The sequence below is a fragment of the Myotis yumanensis genome, unplaced genomic scaffold (genome assembly GCF_028538775.1).
Source record: "Myotis yumanensis isolate MYYU_CA2020_CCGP unplaced genomic scaffold, mMyoYum1.0.hap1 SCAF_2, whole genome shotgun sequence".
Classification (NCBI taxonomy): Eukaryota; Metazoa; Chordata; class Mammalia; order Chiroptera; family Vespertilionidae; genus Myotis; species Myotis yumanensis.
In genome coordinates this window covers 208,710,648-208,727,069 of record NW_027223753.1, presented here as the reverse complement: position 1 = coordinate 208,727,069, position 16,422 = coordinate 208,710,648, and the positions used below count along the sequence as shown (strand labels likewise).

Genomic DNA, 16,422 nt, shown 5'->3' with positions numbered 1-16,422 from the left:
TGCCCAAGAGGGCCGTGGAGAGCCTTGGGGTCATTTCCAGCCATTTTTGTAGGAAGCACAGAGTCAGGCAGCAGTGCCAGTGAGAATGGTGGGCAGCAGCTGGTGCTGGAGAGAGGGGCTGTGAGGCCGAGGGTCTGAACTATAAGCCAGGTGGGGGGGATGGAAATCTTATCCTTCCATTCTCTTTAAAATCAGTGGAAAAAATATCCCCAGTGAGGATTAACCACACACACACAAAAATCCCTCACAAAAAAGCATTTCATGAAATCCAACACCATTCTTGATAGAATCTCTCAGCAATAAAAGGGAACTTCTAGCCTGAGAAAGCTGAACTAGAGAACACTGCAGCTAACATGGTCCACGCAGGAAAGACTAAATGTGTTCCCAAGTTCAGGCACGTGTGAGTCCACGTACATGTGCCTCCGTGCTCCATCCACGGGGAGGGCCTGGGAGAAGGGACACGCTAGCAGCAGTGACACACCTGGCTCCAGACCTTGGTCTCTACACGCCATCCTCCGCTAAACGGGACCAGCGCTCCTCGGAGAAGTGGTTGGTTCCAGGGAGGGGACAGGGGAAACTCCAGGTGAGCTGGCACCAGAATGTGAAACGTCGGGGAGGGTGGCAGGCCCAAGGGGCCCAAGAGCCAAACGAAGAAGCCCCTGATGGTCCAAGTTGGAATGATTCGAGCAACAAAAATAGAAAATGATAACATTGCCATAAACTCAATAAAATAAGTACTTTTTAGTCCATATTGAAATAAATAACAGAACAAATAAGCAAATGGAGGAGAAGGGACCACTCTTCCTTAGAGAAGAATTTTAGCCAGGAAATGGCGATGGATTGAGGAGGGGGAAAATCACCATGAGAACGCTGCAGGGACTGGCTGCACGCAGTCCCCAGACCAACGAAGCCACTGAGCAGAGGTTTCAGTAGAAACCGGATATTTGCAAAGTCTTAAAAGAAAAATCTCCCCCAATATGTACTAATTACAAAGGGACAAATGGTCACATTCCCAGAGATAAGTCACGTGGACAGCCTGCACCTCTGCTTCACTGGACACATGACTTCTGTGAGATTCAGCCCCCAAATACAGCAGCCCCAGACGAATTGTGAGAATATATCAGACAAACCCAATTTGAGGGACGTCTACAATCCACCCAACCAGCGCTCCTCGGAAGTGTCAAGGTCATAGTGCAAAGGGCACTGAGCAAATGTCCCAGGCAGGAGAAGAAGGAGACCTGACAAGTGCCATGCGGGGTTAGGGAACGGAGGGAGGGCGTTCGTGGGCAACTGGTGACTCGAATAGTCAGTCCTTTAGTGAACACCAGTGTGGTTTCTAAAATTTGGTAATTGATCTATGGCTATGTAAGATGGCGACACTAGAGGAAGCTGGGCGAGGGGTATAGGTAAATTCTCTGTCCTCTTTTTATGATTATTTGATAAAGTAAACTTTAAAAAAATCACCCCAGGAGCTCAAGCCGTTCGGACAAGCAGAAGTCATGTGCGTGCTGCCAAACGCTGTCCTTCACCTGCCGCAGACCCAAAGCCCTGAGAAAGGAGACCCACTCAGCCTCTCCTTCCACCCCTGACCCTGGCATTGTGTCACCCCAACTTTGACCATCGGGGTGCTTGTGATGGGCTGAATCGCATCCCCAAATGTTGCCCCGCCCCCTCCCCGAGGACCTGCGAATGTGACCTTATCTGGCAACAGGGTCTTTGCAGATACAGTCAAGTTCAAATGAGGTCCTAATCCGATATGGCTGATGTCCTTATGAAAAGGGGGAATTTGGACAGAGAGGCACACACGGACAAGGCCTTGTGAACACGGAGGCGGAGATCCGGGTGCTGCTTCTACAAGCCAAGGAACCCAAAGATGGCCAGCAGCCACCAGAAGCTGGGGGAGAACACGGGGCAGGGGCTCCCTCACAGCCTCAGAACCAACCCTGCTGGCACCGGGACCTGGGACTGCTGGCCTCCAGACTGTGACAAAATGCGTTTCTGCTGTGCGAGGCCCCCTGTCTGTGGTGCTTGGTACGCAGCCCCAGGACACTGATACAGTGTCGCGTGCACATTATGACTCACACTGTCTTTGTTTAGAAACTAAATACACCTCCAACCACAAGGCACACGACCTGGTTCCGCCCGCAGCGCAGCAACCTCGGGGCTCCCCCAACCAGGGGCCAGATCTAGCCGCCCACACACCTGGGCTCTGCCTGGGCCCCCAGTGATCCCGCTAACACATCAAGACAAGATTTATTTCCAGGACTATAAACAGGTAAACGCACCCCACGCCAAGGTAAAGAGTTTTGTGAGCTGAGCAATGCCTCCTGGGAAGAAAACATCTGCTGCAGATTCTCCAGGAGCCACTCTCACTGTCAACAAGGAAGGGACGCGTGAGCCTGCTGCTGGGACAACATACACAGCCAGGCAGGGGCATAAAAGCTGGACGGCCCTCAGCATCCCACACATTCACACACTCACTCACACGCTCACACCCTCCTCCAGCCCCACTGCCCCACCATGGCCGCTTCCAACCTGTCCGTCTGCTCCAGCAACCGGAGCTATGGCAGCCGGGCCTGCCTGCCCGGGTCCTATGACTCTTGCACGGACTCCTCCTGGCAGGTAGACGACTGTCCAGAGAGCTGCTGTGAGCCCTCCTGCTGCGCCCCCACCTGCTGTGTCCCCAGCTGCTGCCAGCCCACCTGCTGCACCCCCAGCTGCTGCGCCCCCACCTGCTGTGTCCCCAGCTGCTGCCAGCCCACCTGCTGTGTCCCCACCTGCTGTGTCCCCAGCTGCTGTGCTCCAGCCTCATGCTTGACCCTTGTCTGTGCCCCAGTGAGCTGTGTGTCCAGCCCCTGCTGCCAGGTGGCCTGTGGATCCAGCCCCTGCCAATCAGCCTGCACCAGCTCCTGCACGCCCTCATGCTGCCAGCAGTCTAGCTGCCAGCCCTCCTGCTGCACCTCCTGCAGTGTGCCAGTCTGCTGTAAACGGGTGTGCCGCAGGCCTATCTGTTCTAGGGCCACGCTCTGCTCAGCTCCCTTGAGCTGCTACAGACCCTCCTCCTACCTCTCATCCTGCTATCGACCTTCCTCCTGCACCTCGTCCTGCTACAGGTCCTCCTCCTGCGTGTCCCTCACCTGCCGCCCTGTGTGCAGGCCTGCCTGCTGCCTTCCTGCCTCCTCCTACTGTGGCCCCGCCTTCTCCTGCCGGCCCAGCTGCTACCGCCCATCCTCCTGCGTGTCCTTGATCTGCCGCCCTGTGTGCTACCGCCCAGCCTGCTGAGTCCCTGCCTGGGTCAGAAGTCCTGCTGCTGACTGGGCACATCCCCCAGGGCCAGCCTGGCTCAGGTCCCACCGCAGGACTGTGGCTCTCCCAGCCACCCCTCCATCCAGTCCCAACCCATGTCAGGAGGCTGCCCCTTCTGGAAGCTGACTCCCCATCCTGAAATGCTCCAGCACTTAGACCTGGTGACTGCTGGTCCAGCCTGCTGCTGAGTTGGACACGTGGAAGAACTAAAGGACCAGACTCAATGCAATCGCTCATGAGGGGCGATAGGAAGCCCTCATGGCAGTGCCCCCTCCACGTCTCCCACCCTCCTGAGGACCAGCTCAGCCTCCATCAGTCTCCAACCCTGACGTACTTTAGTAAACTGACCAATAAACACCCCCTGAATTGAGCACTGCCCTGTTGTCCATGTGTCCTCATTGTCATTTCTCAGCTTAACTACACGTCTACTTTCCCCTTTGCACACAGCACTCTGCCAGCCAGCAGGACCCTGTGGTTTCCTGTGGCTCCCAGGTTTCCCAGCTGGGCGGTGGAGGGTGGGGCAGGCGTCACAGCCCTTTGGCCATTGGGGGCCATCTTGAGTTCATCCTTCACCCTGCTGTCCTATTATTCGCTGAATAGTAGTAGTTCTTTTTCTTGATCTTACTTTGTGACGTCTCTAGAGATGTATTTACCACGGGGTTTGTGCAAGCCACGGAGCCTTGGGTGGAATGGGGGTTGGTGACATCTCTCATGGAGCCCAGAGCCCCTAAAAGTTAGGCTGTGGTTTCTGATGTCTCTCCAGGACCCACTACTAGGATCTCCAGGATCCATTCCTCCTCGAAGAATGTTGGCTGCATGGCCCAGTCCTTGGGGAAGTAGGTATGTCTCAGGTTGAGCTTGAATTTAGCTGGAGTATTTCCCAGAGAGGAAGCAGACAGACTCAGCTCCAGAGCCAGGAAAGAACATGAGGAGTCAAAGAGGCAAGCAGGGATTGGATTAGAAGAGAAACAGAGTCCTCCCACCCTAAGTAATTAGAAAATGAGATGGAAGATATAAGAAGGCAGGTTTCAGACATCGGGCAGCTGACAGTACAGGACTCAGGTCCCCGAGAGAAGGGAGACAAAGGAAGGAGCCCTGTTGTTTAATTTCCTAATTGGACAATTTTCTACATATCCCTCTGTTAATGATTTCTGATTCTATTTTAGTCAAACAACACTCTCTGTATGATTTCAGTCATATATATATATAAAGCCAGTGTCCATGATGACCAGGATGACCAAAAGACCAGTCACCATGAGGTGTATTGAGCACCTCTCAATCCCTTCCCACCCTCCCACAGTCTCCGATCACAGCACGGTGAACAGGAAACCACTGCGAACAGAGCAGCAGGGCAGGACTAGTGAGCGAGCAGAAGATGGCCTAGGGACCCGAACTGCACACGATTTTGTGTGCACTGGGCCTCGAGTTAAATATATTGAGGCAACCCTCATGCACTACTGGTGGAAATGCAGACTGATGCAGCCACTGTAGAGAACAGTATGGAGTTTCCTCAAAAAACTAAAAATGGAACTCCCATTTGACCCAGTGATCCCACTTCTAGGAATATATCCCAAGAAACTAGAAACACCAATCAGAAAGGATATATGCACCCCTATGTTCACAATTTACAATAGCTAAGATTTGGAAACAGCCTAAGTCCCCATCAGCAGATGAGTGGATTAAAAAACATTGGTACATCTACACAATGGAAAACTATGCTACTGTAAAAAGGAAGGAACTCCTACCATTTGCAACAGCATGGATGGACCTGGAGAGCATTATGCTAAGTGAAATAAGTCAGTCAGAGAAAGATAAATATCACATGATCTCACTCATTTGTGTAATATAATGAACAACATAAACTGATGAACAAAAACAGATCCAGAGACAGAGAAGCATCGATCAGATGCTCAAACCTCAGAGGAAAGGTAGGGGAGGGTGAGGGTAAGGGGGAGAGATTAACCAAAGGACTTGTATGTATGCATAGAAGCCTAACCAATGGACACAGACAACAGGGGGTGAGGTCATGAGCTGGGGAGTGGATGGGGGGGCCAATGAGGGATAAGGACACATATGTAATACCTTAATCAATAAAGAAAAATAAATAAATAAATAAATAAATAAATAAATAAATATATTGAGGCTTGTTTAATTGCTCTGGCTCACTGCTGAGAGTTTTCAGACTGCAGCACATGGAGGGTGACAAATAGTGTGGAGATTTTACAGAGTAGGAATCAGAGTTCATGGTGAATGAGGCAGCATTCAGCAGTATTATGGTTTTATTTTATTGAATTCCAGCATTCAATAAAATATCAGTAGACACATGAAGAAGAGAAAAATGTCACCCATAACCAAGAGATAAAATAGTTTATAGAAACAAACCCACAGACAGAGTTGATGGAACTAGCAGACAAGGTAGTTAAAATAGCCACTATACATATGTTCAGGATTTGAAGAAAAACATGAACACAATGGGGAGAGAAATAGAAGATACAAAAGAAAATTAAACAGAATTCCAAACGTTGAAAAAGAAAACATTAACAATAAAAAATTAGAAGGATGAACCTTAAAGTAGTTTAGACACTGCAAAAGAAAAGAACAGTAACCCTGAAGACATAGCCATAGAAATTATCCAAATCAGAGGACAGTGAGAAAAAAAATAAAAACTTTACAGAGCCTCAGTGAACTGGGAAACAATATTAAGTGGTCTAATATAAACACATCTGGAGTATCTTTTAAAAAAGGTGGGGGAGAGGGCAAAAGATATTTTAAGAGATAATAGCCAAATATTTTTTTAATTTGATGAAATTGATAATTATACAGAAAATTTAAAAAACACTGTAATTAACCTGACCTAATTGATATTTATACAAAATACCATATAAAAACACTCACCAAAACATATCATATGCTAGGCCATTAAACAAGTCTCAATATATTTAATAGGTATGAAATCATACAGAGAATGTTGTTTGACCACAACAGAATCAGAAATCATTAACAGAAAGTTATCTGGAAAATTGTCTAATATTAGAAAATTAAACAACAAACATCAAAATAATCCTTGAGTCAAAGAAGAAATCACAAGAAAATTAGAAAATATTTTGACTAAAATGAAAATAAACTTTGTGGGATGCAGCTAACACAATGTATAGGGAAATGTATAGTTTTAATAATGTATATTTAAAAAGAAGGGAGGATTGAGATAAATCATTTAAGTTTCTACTATAAGAAGCTATAAAAAGAGGTATAAATTGAACCCAAAAATAAGTAGAGGGAAGAAAATAATCAAGAAGTGTAGAAGTCTACCAAATAGAAAAATGAACAGACAAGAGAAAAAAATCTATAAGCCAAATTTGTTTTTTTGAAAAGATCAATAAAATTGATACATTTTTGCTTTATCAGCCAAGTAAAAAGAGAAAAGAAATAAATTACTAATATCATGAATGAAAGAAGGCTTACAAGCACAGATTCTATTGACTAAAGGAATAAAAGGATGAAAGCAAACAACGTTATGCTGATACATTCAACAACTTAGATGAAAGAGGCAAATAACTGGAACGATATAAGTGATAAAATCTAATACAAGATGAAATAGAAAACCTGGATAGCCCTCTGCCAATTGACGAAATTGAATTCATGGTTAAAACCTTTCCCACAAAGAAGACATCGAGCCCAAATGCCTTGACTACTGAAAATCCTAAGGAAGAAATATACACACATACAAAAAAAGCTACTAAATTCAAGTGAATTTTGCAAGGTTACAGGATACAAGGTCAATCAATATACAAAAGCCAATTGTATTTTTACCAAACAACAATAAATAGTCAAAAATGAAAAAAAAACTTACTATTAATTAAAACATTAAAAATGAAATAGGAGCTCTAGCCTGTTTGTTTCAGTGGATAGAGCATTGGTCTGCAGACTGAAGGGTCCTGAGTTCGATTCCATTCAAGGGCACATGCTGGGGTAGCGGGCTTGATCTCCAGTGGGAGGCTTGCAGGAGGCAGCCGATCGGTGGTTCTCTCTCATCATTGATGTTTCTATCTCTCTCTCCCTCTCTAGATCTAGATTAGCCAACCAATTTGGAAAAAGAAAAACAGAATTGGAGGACTTACATTGCTTGATTTCAGCACTTAGTTTAAAGTGACATTGATTAAGACAGTGTGTTATTAGCATAATAATAAACATGTTTATTATTGGTGTAATAATAAACATAGAAGAATAAACTAGATGAGAAAGTGCAGAAATAGATCTTCCATATACATGGTTAATAGATTTTTTGGCAAGGGTAATTCAGTGGAGTAAGAATAATCTTAACAAATGATACTGGAACAACTCACAGTATATTAAAAAATTAACTTGAAAAAAATTTAACTTGAAATGGATCATAGAGCTAAGCATGAAAGTTAAAACTGTAAAATATTTAGAAGTAAGCATAGGACAAAATCTGTGTGACCTTAGGTTTAGGCAAAGATTTCTTAGCAAGAACCATTGAAGAAAACATGACCAATTGAATTTCATCAAAATGAAAGATGTCAGCTCTTCACAAAGCACTGTTAAGAAGATGAAAAGGCTAGTCACAGATAGAGAGATTTTCAATTTACGGATATGACACATGCCTGGTGTCCAGACTATATGAATAACACTCACAAGTTAGTAATAAGGACAAACAATCTGATTTTGTACAAATGGGCAGAGGCTTGGAGCAGGCACTGCACTGAGGAAGACATACTAGGACAAAGGGCAAACAAGCACACGAGATAATCGCCATCGTTAGTCATCAGGGGAATAAAAATACCACGACCCACCCTGCACCCACCACGTGCCCAGCAATGCCGCCCGAGGCATCTACCCAAGAGGAATGAAAACATGCTGAGTGCTGGTGTTCACAGTGGCTTCGTTCAGAATCCCCATAACCTGGAGACAACCCAAATATTCTTCAACAGGTGAACGGGTAAACTGTGGTACATCCATTCAATAAAGCTCGACTCAGCCGTTAAAAAGGAATCAACTGCGTTATACACGACAACAGAGACAAGTAAGCAGAGCCAGACAGCGAGGGCACACCCTGCAGGATTCCTTCCCTGTGGCCTGTCGTTAGTGAGACGGTGGCTCGGGGTGGCTGGGCTCCGGGTGGAGAGCGGTGGGTTGGGAAGGAATGCCAGGAACCTTTGGCCTGAAGCAAATGGTCTACGTCTCTCTCTTTTCTGTTTTTGTTAATGCTCACCTGAGGATATGTTCCCATTGATTTTTAGAAAGAGTGGAAAGGAGAGAGAGAGACATAGAGAGAAAAACATCAATGTGAGAGACACAGTTGGTTGCCTTCACACATGTGGGCATAGAGCCTGCAACGGAGGTACATGCCCTTGACCAGACTCGAACTCAGGACCCTCCAGTCCCCAGGCCAATGCTCTTTCCACTGAGCCAAACTGGCCAGGGCTCTATATCTTGACATAGGTAGAGGCAACAGGATAGCGACCTTTTAAAAAACTCATCAAAGTGTATAATTAAATTGTGTGCATTTGATTACATGTAAGTTGTATCTCAACAAAGCCGGTTTTAAGCAGAAGTGGGTGAAAAACTGGTCAGCAGGAGAAGAGGGAAGTTTGGACGTGCAATGTGCAGCAGGCAGGGCATGGTGTGGGGTGGGAGGTGGCCGGTGTTTCAGGGGAGGAGGCAGTGACCTCAGGGACATCAGGGGCTCCCTCCGGGGGTTCTGGCCATGTCACTGGCTGCAGGAAGAGTGAAGGGCTCACAAGCAGGGAGGCAGCACTTTGTCCACCTGGTAGACCCAAGGGGGGCTGAACACTGGCGGATCCTTTCCGGGTTGGGGACAGTGGTCCATTTCCTGCAGCAGTTCTGGCCACGGCCCCTAGGGGGTGATCTTGCTGGGGTATTTGCACATTGTCAACATGTGCCCTTGCGTGGTGTCAATGTCATCCTGACGTCAGAGTAGGCTGTTGCCCATGGCCCTTCGGTACGTGGAGGCCTGACAGGAGCACTCAGGTCCCGGGGGAGCCCTCAGCGTGGCTCGGTGTCCCTCACACTCCCAGACGCAGGCGGGAGCTGCCAGAGGAGGCCCTCGGGGCACACACAGACATGGCGCTGGAGGTCCTGCACCCGCTCCTTCATATTTTGTTTCCACATCCGGGTGTTTACTCCTGTGAGCTCCCTCACTCCATCAGCCTGTGCTAACAGTGCAGACCTGCAGGTAGATGACCAGGAGGCCCAGCCCAGAGGTGTGCCGCACGGAGCCCCAGGCCAGCTCTCCGATGAGCAACTCTGAGGGTGGGTTTACCCAGGTGGACAGTGGGTGGAAATGGTCCAGGGCACTTGAGAACCCCTAGATGTGTCTGCAGGTGACCAGCTCGGGTAAGCCTGGGGCAGGGGCCCCCAGACACGGACATTTGTTGGTCAGGGCAGGAGTCCCACCCGGTCACCTTGTCCAGAGCAGTTAGGACACTGCCCTTTGGGATCTCTCACTCATTGCTAGAAATACTTGAGGCTAGAGGAGACAGATGTCTGGTGAAAACCCTGTGTTCTCCCCGCCCCCCCCCATGAAATCAGATGAAGGAAGCGCTCAGATGATGAAGTGAGTTTATTGGGTTGACCAAGGAGATGCTGACAGGCTGAGAGGAGAGATCAAGTGAATTGACAAAGAAACTTGAACGAAAGGACAGGTAACCCAGGGGCAGGTGGAGACGCCTCCTGGGAGGCAAGAGCCCAGGAAACAGTGAGGTTCAGGGCTCCTGGGAGCAGAGGTCAGCTCAGAACAGTGAAGCCTGGGGGACCCCATCCTGAGTAGGGACAGCCATCTAACACAGATCAGGACCAGACTGAGGGGTGGCTGGGAGAACCACTGTCACAGGGTAAGACCTGAGCCCTGCTGGCTCTGAGGACATGACTGCTCAGCAGCAGGAAGTCTGGGCCGAGGTGGGGACACAGCAGGCCGGGCGGGAGCACACAGGGCGGCAGAGCAGGGACATGCAGGAGGACGGGCGGCAGCAGCTGGGCTGGCAGGAGGAGGCGGGGCCACAGCAGGAGGAGGTGGACACGCAGCAGGCAGGCCTGCACACAGGGCGGCAGATGAGGGACACGCAGGAGGAGGGTCTACAGCAGGATGAGATGCAGGAGGTGGGCTGGCAGCAGGAGGAGGGCCCAGAGCAGTCAGGCACACAGCACAGGGGCTTGCAGCAGACAGGTGTGCAGCAGACGGGCTTGCAGCAGATAGGTGTGCAGCAGATGGGCTTGCAGCAGACAGGTGTGCAGCAGACGGGCTTGCAGCAGACAGGTGTGCAGCAGACGGGCTTGCAGCAGACAGGTGTGCAGCACACGGGCTTGCAGCAGACAGAGACACAGCAGGCCTGCTGGCAGGGGCAGGAGGTGCAACAAGAGGGCTGGCAGCAGCTGGGGACATAGCAGGTGGACTGACAGCAGCTAGGGACACAGCAGGAGGGCTGGCAGCAGCTGGGGACACAGCAGGAGGGCTCACAGCAGCTCTCTGGACAGTCATCCACCTGCCAGGAGGAGTCGGAGCAGACGGAGAGGGTGGATGCGGCCATGGTGGGCGGTGGGGCTGGTGTGAACTGGGAGGAGGTGTGAGTGTGAGTGTGAGTGTGAGTGTGAGTGTGAATGTGTGTGGTGCTCAGGGCTGTTGGCTTTTATACCCTCCTGGCTCTGTGTCCCATTTCCGCTTCCCAGAGGCACAGGATGTTTGTTTGTCTGGGATGTTGTCCAGCTTGTAAATCTCCTAGATTGTTTAGCTCAGGAGCCTGCCCCATTGTGTCCCCAGGGGAATAGAAGTGGGTGGCAGGTCCCAGTCTGGGTCCTCAGACAGGGGAGGGTGGGGTCTTGCCTCAGGCCATCTTGGATGTGCTGGGGCATCGTCTGGTCAGCTGCCAGGGCAGCCTCATTGCGTGGCTCACTCTGTAGGCAGCCACACTAGGAAGAGTTTCCCTGTGGTTCAAACACCCCGTCCTGTGGGGACACAGGACTGTTGGCAACTTGTGTGGGAGGAACCGAGAGGCCAGGGCGTTGGGTGACTTCCAGGGCCACATGGGTGCGGCAGGACCTGGGCCTCTTGGCCGGAGCTCAGGGGGATTTCTTATCACTAAAGCACCTCTCTCCGAGGCCAGCTGCCAGCGTGTCCACGTTCTACCTGTCCCTGAGGACTTTATTCTAGGGAAAATCGTGCGGGTCCCTTCCCCACAGGAAAATGACAGCTTCTTGGGTGCCTGGTTCCTATGCGTGTCCCACAGGGAGCACGTGGGCTGAACCAGGGAAGGGTCACAGCCCTGGTCTCCCTCTTGGGTGGCCTTCTCTGTGGGGAAGCCCGGCTTCTCCTCCAAGACAGCCCCCCACAGCCTTTACCCAGCCCTCCGCCGGTCGGATATCCCACCTGCCTACTCCAGACAGCCCACAGGGTCACTAAGAAGCACAGGCCACAGAACACAAAAGAGATGCAAAATGTGGCCAAGAGCGTGTCTCCCTCACTCTGTCAGCACCCACTTCCCCGCTCTGGAAGCAGCGACTTCCACTCCTCTATCTTCTCTGTCCCTGCCTCTCCATCTGTGTGTCTGTGTGTGCTGCACACACACACACACACACACACACACTCTTACACACAGTCCATTCTCATTATTCGTAGTAGTTACGTTCTATGAAGTTGCCGCAAACACTGAATTAGCAAATGCTGAACCATGGCGCTGGGGGAAATGCAGGGTTGGGACCCTGTGCGCCTCTCGACACAGTATTTTCATCAGCCCATCAATATGTAGCCTTGTTTGATGTATGTTTCTGGTTAAAGACTTCTTATTTAATTAATGTATATTTAACATACATCTCATGCAAAATTGGACTAAAGCCATCTGCACTCTCACTCTCGTGCGAACATGTATTTCCTCCGTGAAGCACAGTGCAGCCTTCTTGCACTTAGGACACCAGACAGCACTTCGGCTTCATGCTGCAGGCCATTTCAACCAGCCAAGTCACAAGCATAAAGCCCCCAAATGTGGAAAATCGCGGCCCCAAAGAGACCCTGGAAGGGCACGTTTACAGACTGAGAGCTGACACAAGAAGCCGTGTCGCCTGTACAGCCTCAGCTGGGAACTCACATTTTTGGCCACCCTGCACAAGCCCACAAATGACCACACAGGCACCGCAAGTGTTGATTTGGGGGTTACAAATCAATCGTAGTGATTAGGTGAATTCACAAATAAGGAATCCCTGAATAATAAGTATTGACCGCACATCTCTATCATCTATCTATCTGGGTATAGATAAAGTCTGTGTATAACTTTTTAAAATACGAATTGTTTCATAGTTTACCCACTATGTGTTGTTGGTTTTTTTAAATTTAATGATGTGGTGCTCCTTCCCTGTGAATACAGGAAGGCTCCTCTTCCTTGTTGATAGCTGCCTAGAATTCCTCATTGGTCTGGGTGCTTCTTTCCTTTTGCTGGTAACGAATTACCACAAGCTTACTGGCCTAAAACAATGCACGTGTCATCTCAAAGTCTCTGGGGTCATGCTGCACTGGGTTTCCTGTGGGTTCGCATCATGGGGTCTCATCTGGAGGCTCGACTGGGGAAGGAGTTGCTTCCCGGCTCGCGTTCTCATGAGAATTCAGTTCCTTGCAGGTGGCCAGGCTGAGGGCCTCAGTTTCCTGGTGGCTGTAACTGGGATTGTTCTCATTTCTTGGCACAAGGCCCTGTCCACGGACAGTTCACATGGGACTCCCACAGCCAGCACAGGACAGAGTCTCCCCCGAAGACCAGCATTACCATCTTACACAGTGTGACCACACACATCCCATCACCTCTGTGCCTGACGCATGTCACACGTCCTGACCCCACTCTGGGGGGAGGGGCCACAAAATGCACGGATACCACTGTTTTACTCCAAACTTGAAAGAGCCATTTCCACTCAGATTATTTTTGTCCCCTTTTCCTTCAATTATTGAGATAGGTGTATCAATGTCCCCAACTGTGACTTCATCGTTATCTATTTCTACTTTTAGTTCTGTCAATTTCTTATTTCTATGTTTTAGGCTATGTTACTAGGTACATACACATTTGGAATTGTTAATAGCTTCCTGGTGAGTTGACCCTTTCAGCTCTATAAAATGTCTTTATCTCAAATAATGCTTCTTGCCTTAAAATCTACTTCTCCTGATATTAATAAGGCACACCAGCTTTCCAAAGTTGGTGTTTGCATGATGTCTTCTTATCCTTGTTTTTACTTTCAATCTGTTGTAAACAACACACATACCTATTATATCTACTCCCTGATTATATGTTTTCTATTTGCCCCAAAATGTTCTTTTAAATTATTTTCTGACCATTTTGGGTTAATTGAGTATTTTTATAATTCATCTCCCTTTTTTTAATCATCACCAAGGGTAAGCTTTTATTGATTTTAGAGAGAGAGGAAAGGAGAGAGGAGAAACATCGATGTAAGAGAGAAATACTGATCCACTGCCTCCTGCATATGCCCTGACTGGGGATCAGCTCAGCAATGCAGTTAAGTGCCCTGACCAGGAATCTAACCCGCAACCTTCCGTACACAGGCCCACGCTTCAAACAACTGAGCCACCCAGCCAGGACCATTTCCCTTTCCTACTCACGATTAGTTACCCACTGTACTCACTGCCCTTCCAGTGGGGACCTAGTGTGCATTCTTGGCTATTCAAGTCACATGGGTACTCTTTCCACTTTCAAAGCAATGCTGAGACCTCAGAACACTGTAACTCCGTTTACCCTTCTCACCCTGACTGTTGACACTGCTGTGCATTTTATTTTTCTATTAACAACCAAGAAAGTAAACAGGAGACACAAGCAGTCCTCGTTTTCCATAAGGAGGCCTGGCCGTGGTGGCTGTGCTTTCTGCAGGGAGGCGGACAGGGACCTCTGGCTCACACACATAGCTCTCAGGGTCAGGTACAAGCCGATGGCATGGGGAGGCTGTGGACAGGCGCGGGGTCTGTCCTTCACTGAGCGCTCGGGCAGGTGACAGGGGTGTGCACTGCGCACCCAGGGACATGGAGGTGCCACTGGCAGACCTTCCAAATTTACCTGCTTGCCACCTGCCCCAGGGGAGTCCCTGAACCGGAGGGCGTGCAGGGGAACCACAGTTAGAAATGCTGCAGCCGTCTGCCCTCTCTGGCCCAGGCCTCCCCAGCCAGGCACTAGGGAAGCCGTGGCACCCAAACGCTCAGAATCCCCAAGTGTTCGCAGGACATCCCAGGTGTCCAGAAAGGGCAGCTGGACTAGGAGGGATGGTTCTCTCGTGAGGCCAACTCAGGCCCCGGGGCATGCTATTTGCAGACACACCTCTTCTACCTCAATGTTATGAACTAAAGGCAGCTTGGGATGCATCAACAGAGCACACAACACCCTAGGAGCTTTATCGCTGAGCAACAGCTCACAGAACGAAAACATAAACCCACACTAATGAGAGTTCCCTGTGTCCCAAACACAAACAAGGAAGAAGTCGTGCAAGCATCCTGCGGGGAAACACAGCCAGAGAGGGTATAAAAGCCAACAGCCCAGGAACCTTACACATTCACACTCACACACACTCACACACTCACACCCTCCTCCAGCCCCACTGCCCCAGGATGGCCGCATCCGCCCTGTCCGTCTGCTCCAGCAACCTGAGCTATGGCAACCGCGCCTGCCTGCCCGGCTCCAGTGACTCTTGCACCGACTCCTCTTGGCAGGTGGACGACTGTCCAGAGAGCTGCTGTGAGCCCTCCTGCTGTGTCCCCAGCTGCTGCCAACCCACCTGCTGTGTCCCCAGCTGCTGTGAGCCCCCCTGCTGTGTCCCCAGCTGCTGCCAGCCTACCTGCTGTGTCCCCAGCTGCTGTACCCCAGCTTCCTGCCTGACCCTCATCTGCACCCCAGTGAGCTGCATGTCCAGCCCCTGCTGCCAGGTGACCTGTGATCCCAGTCCCTGCCAATCAGCCTGCACCAGCTCCTGCACACCCTCATGCTGCCAGCAGTCTAGCTGCCAGCCCTCCTGTTGCACTTCCTCCTCCTGCCAGCAGGCCTGCTGCACACCCGTCTGCTGCACACCCGTGTGCTGCACACCTGTCTGCTGCAAGCCCCTGTGCTGTGTGCCTGTCAGCTCTGGGGCCTCGTCCTGCTGCCAGCCCACCTCCTACACCTCATCCTGCTGCAGACCCTCCTCCTGTGTGTCCCTCATCTGCCGCCCCGTGTGCAGGCCTGCCTGCTGCGTGTCCACCTCCTCCTGCTGTGGCCCCACCTCCTCCTGCTGTGGCCCCACCTCCTCCTGCCAGCCCAGCTGCTGCTGCCCATCCTCCTCCATGTCCCTGCTCTGCCGCCCCCTGTGCTCCCGCCCGGCCTGCTGTGTCCCCGCCTCGGCCCAGAAGTCCTGCTGCTGAGTGATCTTCTTAAGGGCACCCAAACACTCAAGAGCTCACTGCCATCTGCACCCCAGGATTCTTTACTAAGAGCCAGGACGCTGCCAAGTCCCTTCATGGGTCCCCGCACTGGGCATCTGTGGTCGCCCGGCCACCGCTGTGCCTTTCTCCCTCTGGAAACAGTTCACCCATTTCTCCACTGACTTCCCCCAAAGCAACGTGCCCTGCCACCCAGCCCGGCTGGCAGTGACCCCAGCGAGGCCAGCTGGATGCTCCAGGCCTTGGGGCCTTGAGAGGAGTGAAGGGAGAGAAGCTGGTTTCTCCTCGCCACCTCACCCGTGTGGCTTAGCATCCCACTGCCTCCTCTGCTGGCTTCTTCACTCCCCCCACCCCACTCCCACTCTGTGTATGGTCTGTCCCCTCCAATAAAGCCCTTGCCTGATGCATTTACAGGATTTATTTCTGTTGTTTACAACAAAGACCCCTACCTGACATCCCCCAGGTAGCGTTGGTCCCAGGTCGTTCCCTGGGCCACCATGTTCCTGCCCCTCAGTGGTGACCTGGGAGCCCCCCCTCACTCTGACCACATCTATGTCCAGGAGGTGGACATACTTTCTGGACACAAAAGCTGAATCATCTGACAGCGGTGCCTGCCCTGGGGAGAGGCTACTCCTCAGGGGTGACTCATGCTGTCTTCAGCGTCCCACTCAGAAGGGCTGGTTCAGGAAGGG

The 16,422-nt window shown here is 50.5% G+C and overlaps 3 protein-coding genes across 5 annotated transcripts in view; 1 reads left to right on the top strand and 2 right to left on the bottom strand.

Annotated features, from left to right (window-relative positions):
* The window catches only part of TSPEAR (thrombospondin type laminin G domain and EAR repeats), a 131,660-nt gene that overhangs the window by 68,591 nt on the left and 46,647 nt on the right, over nt 1-16,422 (bottom strand). The gene's annotated exons all lie outside the window — the stretch shown is intronic.
* LOC139004220 (keratin-associated protein 10-3-like) lies at nt 2,521-15,712 on the top strand. Of its 3 annotated transcripts, none has more exons than XM_070407072.1 (5): nt 2,521-2,677; nt 2,807-3,010; nt 4,045-4,050; nt 11,261-11,270; nt 15,049-15,712. In XM_070407072.1, the coding sequence occupies exons 1-5, from the start codon at nt 2,521-2,523 to the stop codon at nt 15,710-15,712; spliced, it is 1,041 nt and encodes a 346-aa protein (XP_070263173.1). The 3 variants fall into 3 exon arrangements, with proteins under 3 accessions (XP_070263173.1, XP_070263172.1, XP_070263174.1); XM_070407071.1 differs by having other exon boundaries at nt 2,521-2,686; XM_070407073.1 differs by lacking the exons at nt 2,521-2,677; nt 2,807-3,010; nt 4,045-4,050; nt 11,261-11,270 and having other exon boundaries at nt 14,927-15,070; nt 15,149-15,712.
* On the bottom strand, nt 10,218-10,871 carry LOC139004227 (keratin-associated protein 10-9-like). The gene has a single exon (XM_070407081.1). It carries the CDS (start codon nt 10,869-10,871, stop codon nt 10,218-10,220), a length of 654 nt encoding a protein of 217 aa, XP_070263182.1.